The 14,806-nt window shown below is 39.6% G+C and overlaps 2 protein-coding genes across 2 annotated transcripts; both read right to left on the reverse strand.

The window, feature by feature from the left end:
• Positions 1–1,244: 1,244 nt before the first annotated feature.
• LOC138042753 (serine/threonine-protein phosphatase 6 catalytic subunit) lies at positions 1,245–10,150 on the reverse strand. The gene is made up of 10 exons (XM_068888741.1): positions 10,027–10,150; positions 9,828–9,923; positions 8,162–8,227; positions 6,844–6,911; positions 6,291–6,364; positions 5,166–5,245; positions 4,007–4,072; positions 3,674–3,727; positions 1,748–1,837; positions 1,245–1,549 (listed from the first exon to the last, which is right to left on the reverse strand). The coding sequence occupies exons 1-10, from the start codon at positions 10,093–10,095 to the stop codon at positions 1,301–1,303; spliced, it is 912 nt and encodes a 303-aa protein (XP_068744842.1). The 5' UTR covers positions 10,096–10,150; the 3' UTR covers positions 1,245–1,300.
• Positions 10,151–11,725: 1,575 nt separating this feature from the next.
• On the reverse strand, positions 11,726–14,442 carry LOC138042755 (uncharacterized). The gene has a single exon (XM_068888742.1). The coding sequence runs from the start codon at positions 14,145–14,147 to the stop codon at positions 12,219–12,221; it is 1,929 nt and encodes a 642-aa protein (XP_068744843.1). The 5' UTR covers positions 14,148–14,442; the 3' UTR covers positions 11,726–12,218.
• Positions 14,443–14,806: the final 364 nt, after the last annotated feature.

Consider the following 14,806-nt stretch of genomic DNA (forward strand, 5'->3'; position numbering starts at 1 on the left):
TTTTTTCAGGTTTAAGGCTGATCGTGTTCTTACTTGAGGGCTGCTCAGTGAGAAATCAGTGTTCTTAAAATGCTCTTAAAATTGGTTTCAGAAATACTTCAAACTATATTACCAGAGGCTTAATGTTTGTAATAGATTTTATAGTTTCTAATGGTCCTGAACACCATAGTATTTTGATATAAGTAACTGTGCTGTATTGTTTCCTCATCCTAACACCCTTTCCCTTTGTATTATAAAGAACATGTTTTACTTATCAGGCTAAATTTGTTCTTATTTATATGGTGCTTTATTGGCCAAATTTAGCCTGATGTTCTTAATCCACTTGTTCTTCTATGCGGATGTTTACTGTATACAGATTTAGCCAAGACTGAAAGCGGAGCTTCCGGCTTCTACAACTATAGTAAACAGATTTTGTCATTTCCACCTTCAAATTTCGCGTTGTTGCTTCAGGCGGTAAACTGCATTTTAAAATCCTTTCTACATAAGAACGTAACAATGCATTACTATAGCACGCGTCGCCATGAAAAGCAATCCAAGACAACATTGAATCCTTTTAGGATTCATAAATAAGTTTAATTCGAAAGTTGTCATCCGTCTAAACACAGCGTTTTGGAAACTCATGCCCATAAGTTAGCGTCAGGTTTTGTGGTCTTTCACTTTGCCAGACGTGAATAGAGCTTTTGTTTTAGTTCTAAGATAAGAGTCCGCTTTTGTCTTGCGAGCTCCGATTGTGAGTGGTTGAAGTTTTCTATCGTTTCGAGGGAATAAATCTTGTGATCTGTGAAATTAGTGGGCTTCTTTCTCGTGTTCCCCTTATCTCGCTGATTTGCACCATCGGTCAAAAACAAAACAGCGTTCATTACCAGATTCAGATTGAAATATTCTACCTCTAGACGTCCATGCCTATTACATCAACAGCTGATACTAATTCAAGAGTCCGTATGACAGGAACTATCATGACTTTCGGTTAAAATTGGGGACTATATGTAGCGAAACTTGTGAGCAAACTAAAGAACTGATGTCTCGTGTGGTTTACAGAAATTTTCCGCTCATTAAACAGGAAAACTAAAAAAATCCGGACCTTTAAGTTTTGCACATCTTTATCTTGCCCATCCCACACCGAGAGCATCGTGAATAGCTTCTTCATTAAAAAAAAAAAGGCCTCTGAAAGAATTTAGGGGCCAACATCAACCTTTAAATTTGTTCAGGGATTTTTTCTTTGTTCCTTCACTATCACAATACTATTCCCTACAAGACAAATGTTTATTAACACTTCAGATTCTTCACGACTTTACTCCATCTACAAAAAATACGGTGTTGTTGTCCTGGGGGGTATAACCCTGTCACAGTCAGGTACCGCTTTGAAAAGTTTGGGTTCTCTGGTGTCTGCATCTGAAAAAGCTAATATGGAAGCGATATTTCCACAGCGATAACAGTAGTTCGGCGCCGACCAAACCGTGACCAGAGTTTCATCAAACATGTATTTGTATCCCTCGTGGACTAGTTGATGGGCTCGACAAATCAACTTCAGATTATTGATGTGAACAAACTGGAAGAACAAATGGAAAAAACTTACAATGGGTGAATACGCCAAAACATTGAACAAAAAACAAGAGGTAAAAAGCATGTCACCGCGTTTTACACATTATAACTAACTTTTCTCTGTTTTTCAACGTGACGTTTAAGGACAGGACAAATGTATAGAAAATTGAGCCACCCAATTCGACTCACTCAAAGTATGCTTTACCTCATTGGTAACCTTGGCTCCAAAAAGCCATCCAGCACCTCGAGGGCTGATAGCCCAAGTGTCAACATCTTCGGGATCTGACCAAACCAGATGTGGGAAGTGTTAAGGAAACAAACCAAATTAAACTCTTAGAAGCGTTTATTCAAACATGTCCAAGATGAAAGCTGGTCATTGTCCAAAACAGTGTCGAGGAGGCAAGAACAAAAACAGAAAAAGCATTTACCAACTTGAAGCAACTCAATTCTACATGTAAAACGTTATGCGGGAAACGAGAGTTTAAAAAAAGCGCCCCTGTAAAATCGTTTTGCTGTCAAGATGTTATAAGTTGCGCGATACTTTAAGGGCTAAGAAATTGTAAATTCGATCCCTAGTAAGCGCATAGGCAGCCCAAATTCGCGTCACTACAGGCAGGCGTTGAGAATTTAAACGCGTTATAAGACTTTGTATGGGAAATAAAATACCGTCGATTATGAAGCCTAAAAAACGCTCAACTCTGATTTAACCTTCATTCAATGAAATAAATAAAAATGACTCACCTCTGGTGTATTCTTGTGCCTTTTGGAGCTTGTTTTACCCTTTCGAGAATTCCGTGTTTTCACTGTTCTAAGACGAAGTGAAGGTAGCACACTAAGACCGTAGTCAGCTCAGAGGCAGTTTGCGCCTCGAAAATCCATCCCAGCCGCGACTTTTTAACGCAAAGCTAAAGCCCCATCATTTTCGCACTTCGGTGAATGTTTCGTCGAGAAAAATCCCCACGCACTTGGCTGGAAATAGCATTTTCTGCTTCCGATTCCACGATAGCTGATGAAAATAACAGCTTCTGATTACCGAATTGGTCACGGAGCTTGGGTCCGAGGTCAAATTAACTCCACCCGATGAGGTACAGTCATTTCATGTACAACACTTACCCCATCCCCACAGCGGCTTCTCGAACAGCTCCATGGTTACGAGTGACGCTGTGGGGATGCGCGGCTGGGATGGATTTTCGAGGTGCAAACCGCCTCTGAGCTGACAACGGTCGAAATCTCAGTGTCCAGCCTTGACTTCGTTTCAGAACAGTGAAAACACGGAATTCCCGAAATTGTAAAATAAGCTCCAAAAGGCAAAAGAATACACCAGAGGTGAGTCATTTTTATTCATTTTATTGAATGAACGTTAAATTGAGCGTTTTTTAGGCTTCATAATCAACGGTATTTTATTTCCCGTACAAAGTCTTATAACGCGTTTAAATTCTCAAGGGCTGTCTGTAGTGACGCGAACTTGGGCTGCCTATGGTAAGCGTAGAAAATTTCTGTACACGCGGGTCCTTTTGTCTTTTTCCCATTTGTTTGTAATTCGAGAACCGTCCCAAGTTGTCGTATCTCGAAGTATTGAGACAGAGTAGCCTGACCTTCGTAAAGATGAAACAAAGCAGGGAAATTTAGTTGCAAAACGATTTGATTAAAAGAAACTTAAGCACCGTGGGAAGATTTGAAAGTTGTTGTTGTTGTTGTTGTTAACGATTCGCATGTTTGCCCTTCGTCCCAGCGAATCCTATATGATGCAGGGAGGGGCGGATCTAGGGGGGAGCGTGCAGAGGGGGAGCGTGAAGACCATTTTCACTTTTTCTAAAACTCGTGCCTTTTCCAATGCCACTCCGCATTTTCAAAGACTTTCTACTGGACCACTTTATCACTTGCTGCTTCCAAAAATTGTCCGATTCTTTTACAGTAGCCTAATTCCTTCAGTACAAGCATCACTTTCAATTGCTTTCTCTAAGTCATCAAACTTTTACATGCGTGCAAATTAATTTTTCACTGGATATTACTTCTCCGCCATTACCTCGTTTTAACACTGTTTGGTGAAAGACAAATTAAATGTATGTTCTGAATACAGGCTTCGTGTGTGTATTCTACAGGACTGACTCCTGTCACAGTTAAAAAGGATATCACAAAAGGCCCCTTTGTGAGGGATTTCCATGTTACGATCGATTGTTCGAATCTGAAAGAGACAAAATGATGGTTGGACTGAGCGCATATCAAATAAGCCTTCTGGTTTTCTTTACGAGCTTCCTCGTCACTAAATTTTCCTAAAAAGTATGTATAATATTGTTATCGATAATATTAAGAATTGTGGCAAATAAACTGAACTTAACTGACCTGAGGGTCTTGGACCGGCCACTTAAAAGAAAGTCGGGATACTCACTGATGCAAGTCTACCGGACAAATTCTAACCTTTCGTGTAATCACTTGTTCGTGGACTAAGACCATTTTTAATCACCTGATCTAGTGTTCTGATATCTGGCGACAGCCCACCATGGACACAGAGAATCTGTCCATCGATGACCTGCAAAGAAAAGAACAGCCCCGTCATCATCATCATCATCATCATCATCATCATCATCATCATCATGTTCAGCACCCTTTACAGTCTTTACATGATTTCAAAGAGGTTGTCAAGGTTTGATCTTCTTAAGCCTTTACAAGTCAACCTTTTGATGCACACTTCTTAGAACTGAGAGTTTGGGTTCTCCTCGACATGGAGTTGAAGGAAGGCCTTCCTGACAAGGACTGCTCTTCAACAGGAAGCCAGTGAAGATCTCTTAAGAGTCTCGGTGATGTGATCTCGTTTTTTGAGACCGGCTATAATTCGAGCAGCCACATTTTGAACGGACTGCAACTTACCTATATCCCGTTTTCGAGCACCAAAAAGAAGAGAATTACAAAAGTCCAACTTCGAGCTAACAAAACCGTGAATTAGAATTTCTGTGGTAGTTTTACTGATGTATTTTCTTATTATTTTAAGAAATATTTCGTATGTGATAGAAGGCACCCTTAACTATTGTATTAACATGTGGTGAAAACGACATTCTGTCGTAAAAAATCACTCCAAGATTGTGAACCTACTGAGAGGGACTGGGGTGTTCCATGCCAACAGAAATTGTGGGAGGGGACAACGAATGACAAAAACGGGAGTGCAGAAAGAGAAATTCGGATTTATCATCGTTAAGCTTTAACTTGTTGGTAGTCATCCACAAATTGATGTCAGTAATGCAGCTCTCAAGACGTTGTTTTGCAGCCACTAGATCAGAGGTGTCATTGCAGGTAAAAGATGTATAAAGCTGCGAGTCATCAGCATAAAAGTGAAATGACAAGCCATGCTCACAAACAATATCCCCGGTGGAGATGTATACAATAAGTAAAGCATGGGGCCTAAGACTGACCCTTGAGGCACACCCCAATGAAGGGGTCGTACCGTAGATGAAGAGTCGTCCACTTTCACAAGCTGAGTACGGTTTGTAAGGTAAGATTGTAGCCAATCCAGGGCCTTTCCTTTGATACCGAACCCAGAGGAGAGTCTTCCGAGAAGAATTTCACGATGAACCCTACCGAAGTTAACCGTACAGAAGGGTGCACTTAAATTTAAAAATCAGACTTACAGCAGCAACTGTTAAGAGATCAAACACTTTACAGCAATATCTCCATGCATTGGCATTTCCATACTTTGCCTGACATTCATCTGAGAAAAATTCAACAGTAAGAATAATAATATTAATTACTCTTTTTATATACTCAAAAGAATATCGTGTGTCCGATTGGTCAATGATGAATTAACGAATAGGTTATTGAGTGCCATGCAGAAGTTCCTATGGGAACAGCGATGGAGTAAGTTTGTGGACTCTGGAGTATAAAATTATAATAAAAAATTGCATGAACTTCCACATGCATTTCATGATTTATTGTCACTTGTGATGGTTCGAAAGTTCTCAAACTGCACGAGCCGTATGAAATAATTTTGAGAACTTTCAAAACATCACTTTTGTGCCTACATGTATAAATCACGAAATGCACGAGCATGCTCAAAAGGTGGAGACCAATATCCAAAAAAGAATAAAATCATTCAGTTATTCATTGGACAGTGATAACCTTATCCACCCTCTCAACCATTGGGGCCAGACTGACTGGGCTTCTTATAACAAGGCCATCACATTTTTTTAACACAAGACAAATAATATTTTTTCTTAAACCATTGAAATTGAAAGAGTTATCACAAAAAAAAAAAATTTCACCATAATTAAATATTTGATTAGGTTAAGCAACTTGGAAATGTTCATTTATCAGTCAGGCATGAGAAATATTGGACTTACCGGTACTAGACTTATTGTGAGCCCCCTTGATAAGACTAGGTGCTTTTGGGGCAAACAATGGTTAATATGATTAAATAAAAAGTAAAAATAATAATAAAATATTGGACTCCATGCATGAGATCAATCATTTGGTTCTACAAGTGGGAAATTTACGTACAATGTGTGGGAGGTTGGGGGTATATACTGTAAGCACTTATAAGCATCCTCATCCTACAAATGCCAGCTCATCAAAACATTTCCCTACAGGTGCAATAGGTAGCCAAACGAAATTGCCAAGTCTTGCAATCAAATTTAAATACTCATTGAACAAACAGACAACCTTGGCCACAAACATCTTAAAAAGCACACTTTCACTCAACTGAGTCCCATGATCTAACTGTCACAGCTATTACATCAAAGAGGACTAATATTGTATACCATAAAAGCCATAGACTTGAGTGATCTGCCTACTTTCATGATTCCCCCTGAGTAAGGTTATGCGATCAGGCCACCTGGCAAGAAATTTAAAAACCAACAGATATTGTCACCATTGTTGACAATGCTACTACCCAAGCACTATCAGCCACATCAATCATGTGTTGCTTAGAGGGTTTGAAATACCATCTTTAAGGAACAGGTATGGCTCAGTTGGTAAGTGTGCAGCTTTCAGAGCAAGGGATCCCCGGTTCGATTCTCAGTGACTTCAACATCAGTTTCGACTTTCCTCTGATCCGTGTAGCTGTACCTTAACCCACAGACTCCCAGGGGTTCCCCATTGACAAGAAAAATCCTCTGGCATTAGCAGAATGGTCTGGCCAGTTTATCCGTAAAATGGAGCACTGACAGAGGGAAAGGGATAAAGGGCGCATTGTTAGCTTTCATTGATACCAGTTTCCGTCGGCTTCCTGGCAGAGTACTCTCTAGAGAGTAAAGGAACTACCGACGTTAAATAAAGTGCCTTTACTTTAAAAAACAATTAAATAGAACTTACTTTGCTTTTAATGTAAGCAATCTAGTAAATGTTTCCAGACTGAAGTAACCTCTATCCACAAAGTCACCCTGAAGAGCAACCAATCAAAATCAGCTTAATTATTTTTAATTACTAATGCGATTGATAGCAACTAACATAAATATTCGTATAAACATAACAACTTTCTCTAATTTTCCAGACATGTTTCGACGGTACATCCGTCATCTTCAGTGTTACATATTTTGAAATCGCCGTTGAATTTAAAGCGCGCGCGATCTTACAAACTTCGTTTCATTGCGTTGTCAATATTGCGTATTAAATCAAAACAGAAAACAAAAATTTAAATGAGTGACGCTTAGTTCCTTACAGGGAGAGAGTCAGGTTAATGTGTTTCACCTGCTGGTTGAGATCGGGCTTCTCCCATTTTATATACATGGATTCCTTAAGCTTCACTTGGTACTTAGTGGCTGCAGAGTCCAGGATCTCGAAGCAATCCTGTGTGCAGGATGCCTTACAAGACTCTGAACTCTGCAGATGTTTAAAAACGTTCGAAGATCTGTCTGAAAGTAAGTGCTCGCGCACTCGTGTGGAGAAGTGTCGGCTGGTTTCACCAACATAACAAGCATTACAACTTGCACACGAAAATTTATAGACCACACGCGTGCGAAGCCCTACAGGGACAGCATCTTTCACATTAAAAAGACTCCTGATTTTGAAAGTAGTGAAGACTAACCTTATATCAATAGGTTTACATAACCGATTAGCAAGTTTGCGTATACACCTCTGTGCCGTGACTGAGAAGTGCCCAACGTAAGGGATTTTAAAGAAAAACTTAGGTGTTTCCTGGGGCTCGATTCCTGAATGAGACTGTGTTTTCCCTCCCTTGACTGCTGTCTGAATATATTTAGAAATATATTTGTTGATAAGGTTTTCAGGGAAGAGATTCCTCCGCAGAATGACAGACAATTTTTGAAGATCAGTATGGAACCCCATCCAAGTGTTGTTTATCTTAAAAGTTCTATCAATCAAGGTTTTGATTAACCCCAGTTTGTAGGTAAAGGGGCAAAAACTCAGATAACTGGTGAGCAAACCTGTGAAAGTTTTTTTCCGGTAAACGGTGGTTATACTTTGGTGCGGGTCAGTGTTATTGATTAGAACATCTAGGAAAGGTAGAACATGGTCAGCCTCCCGTTCCATTGTAAAGCGTATATTGGGGTGTTGATTGTTGATGTAATTGAAGAAAAGGGTTGCATCCCGTTCAGAGCGGAAAAGGCAAAATGTATCGTCTACGTAGCGACGATAGAATAAGACCTCTGAATCCCCGTAAAAAAATGCTCACCATAAATACATATGATGTGTCTGGAACTTGGCCTCCAGTATTAAACAACTCTTCTAAATCATAGAACTGTGGATGAAATAAAAACAACAACAAATTTGTTGCTTATGTCTCACAGCTGTAAAAAGTAAGGAAAATGTCTCCACTTAAATTAAGGCATTGCTCAGTTAAAAAAATTTTCAAGCCCTGAACCAAGAAAAAACTGGCTCTTTTGTATCTATTTTGTCATGAAAGTAATTTATTTACCAGTGCATAAGTTGACCTTGCACATGCATGACTGTCAAATCAGCTCAAAAAATCACCCTTGCATCTAAGAAAGTCAGTCTGAAGTGATATAGTAGACTGCGAGCAGTCCCTTTATAAATGAATCGAGTGGCCCACTTTTCTGAGGCAGTCGTGTTTTGTCACGCAAGCGAATAAAAGGACCGAGGGAGGCTTGGGAAGAGGAGAGAAAGAAGGGACTGCACCCGTTGCTGTAACCGACGCCTTCAGAATGCCCAAATCTGTTAATCTAATTAGTGAAAGTAATATGACAGATGGTTCTGCCTTTGTTATTGCTAATGTAAATGAACACTCAAAATAACTTCAGTAACGGCGTGGGAATGTTTATGTGCATGTCAAATTCAATCAACTATTCATAAAGGAAACTGCAGAAAAGCTACTATATTTACTTTGAATTTACTCCAAAGAAGCCTGGTAAAAAGAGCAGTAGAAAAGCTAAGCAGAGAGAGGCCTCTGATTTTTGCCAGATTTGCAGAATAAATATTAAATTGAATATTTGAGTGTTTTGGCAAGTTTCAACAGTGTGATGTTCATCCACAAGTATCAAAGACAAATTCTTGTTTAGATTGGACTCGTCAACTTGTTTGAAGCCATTTCCTTTAACAAATTCCCTCCCTTCGCAAAGGCAACTACACATAGCTAATCATTTGACTGAATCTGGTCTGTGGTGATGCTGCAACGAGAAACCATTACCACGATCAGATGGCATTTGATTTCCGTCACCTCTAGACAAAGCTTTCATAAATAATGGTCTAGCCGAAACCAGTTGGTAGCACAGCCATAACATACTTGCCCGATAGGAGAGCTTTAACCACAAGATTCTGCTTTTGTTTGTGTTCAATGTTTCCCATTTGAAGAGATAAATGATCAAAATCTCCCACAAAAGCCATATCGTGCTTATAATTGATGCACAATCTGACAAGAAAAAATTAACTTATCAAAAAAATCTAACAGCGGTGAATTGTCAACGGACCAATCGTAATTTCCCAAAGTGATGATAAACTGAAGGAAAAAAAAAAGATTGCTGCCGGGTGGCTTAACCGTCTGGTGAAAAATTCACACAACAAACGCAATTTAATCAACAATCATACTCTCAGTAAACTCGGTCGGTCCGCTCCTCCATAATCCATACGTTTTTCTCATGATGGAGGTATTTTTTTGTTTTCCATACATGGCTGAAATAAGCCCGTTGTCTGTCTCAGTTCGGAAGAGATTAATTAATTTCGGTCGTCCGAAATTCGAGGCTCGGCAGAAGTATGGAGTCAGACCTTGGGCCAAGCTATGTTGATGTTAAGGGAACAAGGAAGTGCACCGAACAAATTAGGAAGAGACCTATTTTCAACAAAAATCCGCATGGCCCACAAAAATGGCAAAAACGATGAATCACCTGTCCATGAATATCTCCACAAACTGTCACCGGCGTTGAAACTGGTTGGACGTTTGATTCTTCGAGAAGCAACTCACAAACATAATCGCAAATTTTCTGCAATTCAGATGACATGGAAATTACTGACTACCAAAGAGCAAAAACATATCATATCAGGCCAAAAGGAAATTAAGAAATTATGTTAAAACATTAAAATCACCTTAAGATCGTTTTCCGGGAGGTATTTGCATTGCTTTGCTATATCAATCCAGTGGTCGAGGTCCGCCATTTTGATTTGAAGCTAAATGCGTAATAAGCCTCGTTCTCAATTTAGACTCGAATCCAGGATATCTTGAAACGATCCCCAGATCTCTTCACACATAGCTACGAGGCTTTCGAAATGTGGAGATTCAGTCCTAAACAAAAGTCATCATCTTGAGCCTCTGGGGAATAAACTCATACAAATCCTTATAAAATTATTTATTCCCCAGAGCCTCGAGTTGATGTCTTTTGTTTCGGACTGGATTTTAATATATCGAAAGTGGTCTATCTGAACATTATTTTGTTCAGAAATCTCCCTTGAGACTTGTGAAGGAAAACAGAACTGAATATTGATATATCGAATTCAGCCAAAAGGTCTTCCTCGGGAAGTAATACGCACGTCAGATGATTCTGTGGAGAGAGAAAGATAGGGACTTTATGTATCCCACGATACAGCGCTCCGAAATATATTAGGCAGCTTTAATCGAAACAGCTGTCCACGGCTGCCATTTAACCGGGTGAAATGGTTCTGCGCATGCGTGATGTGTCGGCCACCGGGTTGGTGTTATAGTGTGTCACCTTGCTTATTTCGTTTATTTAATCAAAAGCGTTTTGGGCACCGAAAGGCAAATTCTTAACCCTTGGTTTTCTCATAAAATTTCAAGAAAATTGTTTTTAAAGAGGAAAGGAACTTACTACGATTCTCAGTTGAGTATGACACTAGGGAAGTTTGGTGGCAAAGTTTCAGCGTTAAAGTTACCATGTTGTCAAGGGCAACTTCCTTCGTTTCCAAGAGTAACTTTTAGGGCCTTGACGTCACGAGCGAGCGATGAGCCTGATAAAATCTACAAATGGTAACGTTTAAATTCAAACTGGCGACCGTTACCAGTTAAATGACGTCAAACCCCGAAAAATTACCCTTGGAAACGAAGCAAGTTGCACTTGACAACATAGTAACTTTAACGATGAAACTTTGTCACCAAACTTCCCTTGTGTCATACTCAACTGAGAATCGTAGTAAGATCCAATTTGTCCAATCTCGTCACCAGAGTCTTGGATCTTATATGTTTGCGCATGATCCGAGATTCGCGATCTCCTTTTTCTCAAACAGGAGCTCTGAGATCCAGGGAGTTCGGTGTCCGACTACGAGAACGAGGTTTTTAGTTCTGAGCAAGCGTGTTAGGCTTGAGATCAATCTCGTCCCAGAGTTTGCTTTTCTTTTGGTCAGCACCAAGAACACGGACTCTGGCCGTTTCGTACGAATTTTACGAGTGGTGAATTTTCCAGGGGCGGGTTCCTGAAAGGTGTACTAACTCTATTCTAGGGATAAATGTACCTTATTCCGGCACATTTAACCCTGGAATAGAGTTATTACACCTTTCAGGAACCGGCCCCAGTAAAACACGCCTGTCTATATAATAAAGGTCACTATTATCATTTGTTCTGGCCCAATATAATGAAGATAGAGATATTAAGGAGGAAACACTGTTGCGGAAACATTGTTTCTAGAAATGTTTCCTCGGCGCGCAAACGAGGAAACATTTGCTGAGGAAGCAAAATATTGTTTCCTCGTTTGCGAACGCCCTTAGAGAGGTCAGCTCCCCCTCAGGGGTGGAATAGAGCAAATTTTAATACAATGATTTTATTTTCATTGAGGCTTGGGCTTGACTGAATTTAGTATCATAGCAACCTATAGAATTTGTTCAGAATTAACCGGCCAGAATTTTGGACATTTAGATTTGGGTACGATTACTTTGAATATATCAAAAACGAGAGCGCGTTTGCAATTTACTTCGCTTGCATAAGACTAATACTGATTGACCAATTTTTCTTATTAAAGCCTTCTTGTGCCTGGTCTCAAAGAAAAAGGGAATTAGGATTTTTCAATTAGACCAGACAACTTCGGAACTCAGTTGGTAACTTGTCTCGATGATACAGAGAACAAAGACTTGGCCGTTTCTATCCAAAGTTCTCCCCAAGGTTGCTATTAGCTCAAACCTCGCACCTTTCCCCAGGTTTATTTATTGAAGGATAGCAATATTTTTGTATATCTTCTGTATACACGTAATACCAAACACTGTTTTTCTTTCCTTTGTTTGTTCCAATTTTTACTTCTTCATCTAGATTTACGTACAACGTAGAAATGTATCCTCAATTGTTTGACTTGCTTTCATTACACCCTGAAAGCACTCGATCATCTGAGTGTGGAATGTTAGACTGAAGTCGATCCTCAGCCACTTTTTTCATACTTCGCTCGAGAACCGGTTCCGAGTTCACATCGCTTGGAAACTTTGGAATATGCACTTTAACTTGCTTTCCTTTTATTGTCATCTGCATCGTTGCATAACCTCTGCAGAGCGACTGCTTTGGACGGGCGTCATAAGCGTAAGACACCGCACTGTTCGAGCGGGCGCGTCTTGGATGCGGTGAATACTTAGTTGTGTTGGAGTTTTGAACTGTGAGAGATTGCGACAAGTAACTAGATCTTTTTTGTTCCTTGTTACAACTTTCAACCTGGTCTTTTACGCGATCTTGTCCATCCATGGAGTTAAAAATCCCTGGGGGCAAAGTTAATCTTCTGACGAGGGCATCTTTTCTCTGCCAATTCGCCGCATACTTTCTGCGATGATTATTTTCAATGTCTTCTGCTTCATCGTGATTACATGGCGACCTTGGTTGCTGTGATGTGTCAAAAGCATCATTATGTAACCGATTTGTTTTGTTTTGAGGTTCAACTAATGCATTCCGCACCGGTGATATGTTACCATATTTCCGTTTGTAAAATACTAAATGGGATTGTCGAGTCATTTTACTAGCCTTGGGTGTATGATTTCTTCCCGTTTTGATTACTAAAAGTGCTACGCTCTGTTGACAGTCGGAATTTCGGTCTAGTTGGTTTACTTCCGCAATTTGATCCAAACTTTCACGCGACTTTAATATCACTGATTTATGTGACTCTTTTGAGATAAAAGAATTTGCCGTTAAATCGGGATTATGTACTGAAGCTTGCTGCTTTGAAAACAATGATACTGATCTATCACTTGAAGGTGTCAAATCGTTGGCCCCGGTTTGTTTATCTTGAAGAGACAATTGTTTAGACATAGACCGAAGATCGCTTGATTTGCTCACATGGTTAAGCATATGGTCTCCTACTCCATCTTTCTGCAAAGAATTACTCCTAAAAGACTTCACAAGCTTTGGTGACATGATCATCCCGCGATGGTCAACTTTGAGATTAGGATCAAGGAAATCTTCTCTCGGCTTTTCATCTTCTTTCTTTTTCATTTCTTTTAGTTCTTCACTTGAAAGTTGCACAAAATTACGCTTTGATCCTTGGCGACAAGGTGGTTCAATTACTCTATACCGATTCTTTACAGGAGACTTTGCTCTGTCCTTTTGGCCTCCACTAGAGACTTCCTTCTCGTCGTCCAATGTTTCTTGCAAACGAAGATGTGACAAACCTTTCATCATTAACTCGCTGCCAGAAATAATCGAGGTACTGCGGGGACGCGTTGAACCAACCCTTGATAATTCTGGCATGGAGTATTTTTTAATGGTAACGGTTTCATCAGGACCTTGCGCCAAGCGAGTGTCAATTGTAAAACCTCGAGAGCGCAGAAGTTTTCTTCTCTCCACGCTGATACCTAAATTCTTTCTTACACTCTTTATCTCTTCCATTTGTTTCCAAAGGGAATATTTCCTCTCGTCAAATTCGGAGTTTTTCTGATTCCTCTTGCTATCCAGAACTTTGAGTCGTTCTTCGAGAAGATACGATTCGGTCTGGTTCATTCGACGTGTCTTCATAAAACTATCACACTTCATTCCAATGCCTTGTTTCCTTTGAAAAGCCATACCTGTTACAACAAACTTCATCGAAGTTTCATGGACGTGATGGATCAATAGGTCAAGTCTGTACGTTACTCTATATATCAATAAAATCCCACTCCGAAGACGCTGAAGACAAGTATGGAACAAACACTGAAATACATTGTTACGGAAATCAGAGTTTAAGCCTCTGTTGCTAGGGCACTTGAAAAAATAAGTGGACAAATGTTGCCAATCACGAGGTTTTTCATGCATTGTAACCCTTACCCGGCCTCATCGTATTGCTAAACATGTTTGGCCACCCAAAATGAAAGACCAAAACCTATTATTCAGTAATTCTCAAGTGATTTAAGTTCAGTGTGTGGTAACTGGGAACTGAACGTCGATCGCAATATCAACAGGAAGTCCTTCGTTTCCAATATAGGAAACTACCAGAGCGTTTGTGCTGTAACGCATTTGCGTTAAGTATCACTTCACGGGAACAAATTGATCGAATGTCGTGGTACCTCTTTATTATTCAGTATTATTATTAATATTACATGCACTCCTTGTTCACCAAAGATTGTCTCGCATGATTAATTAATGAAAATATATTAAAAACAAAATAATTTAGACAAAAGATTGACGACTCAAACATATTTTATTAAAGTACAATATTCATAATTTATCTTATTGTAGTCAAATCACATCCACCAAAAAGGAATTTTCACAAAAAAGAGAACAATTAAAAACTGAATGATAATTGCAGCTTTCAATATTTACATCAATGCGCTAAAACTAAACAATTTAAACAATTAAACAAAAACGTCATCTCTACCTCTTTGTAGCGGTCGAGAACAACAAACAACTCGATAGTTTTCTCGTGCATAGGAACGAAAACGTGTGAGATGATGGATCCTCTTCGGTGAAAATGA

This window comes from Montipora capricornis, chromosome 3 (assembly GCF_036669925.1).
Source record: "Montipora capricornis isolate CH-2021 chromosome 3, ASM3666992v2, whole genome shotgun sequence".
Lineage (NCBI taxonomy): Eukaryota > Metazoa > Cnidaria > Anthozoa > Scleractinia > Acroporidae > Montipora > Montipora capricornis.

Bases quoted from the DNA above. Each gene is read 5' to 3' on its own strand.
- LOC138042753 (XM_068888741.1), bottom strand. From the start codon at position 10,095: ATGGCGGACCTCGACCACTGGATTGATATAGCAAAGCAATGCAAATAC. The intron at 6,365-6,843 runs GTAAGTTCTATT...ATTTCTTGCCAG, and splicing joins TTGCTTACATTAAAAGCAAA to GTGGCCTGATCGCATAACCT. The intron at 5,246-6,290 runs GTATACAATATT...AATTTTTCTCAG, and splicing joins TCAAGTCTATGGCTTTTATG to ATGAATGTCAGGCAAAGTAT.
- LOC138042755 (XM_068888742.1), bottom strand. From the start codon at position 14,147: ATGCATGAAAAACCTCGTGATTGGCAACATTTGTCCACTTATTTTTTC.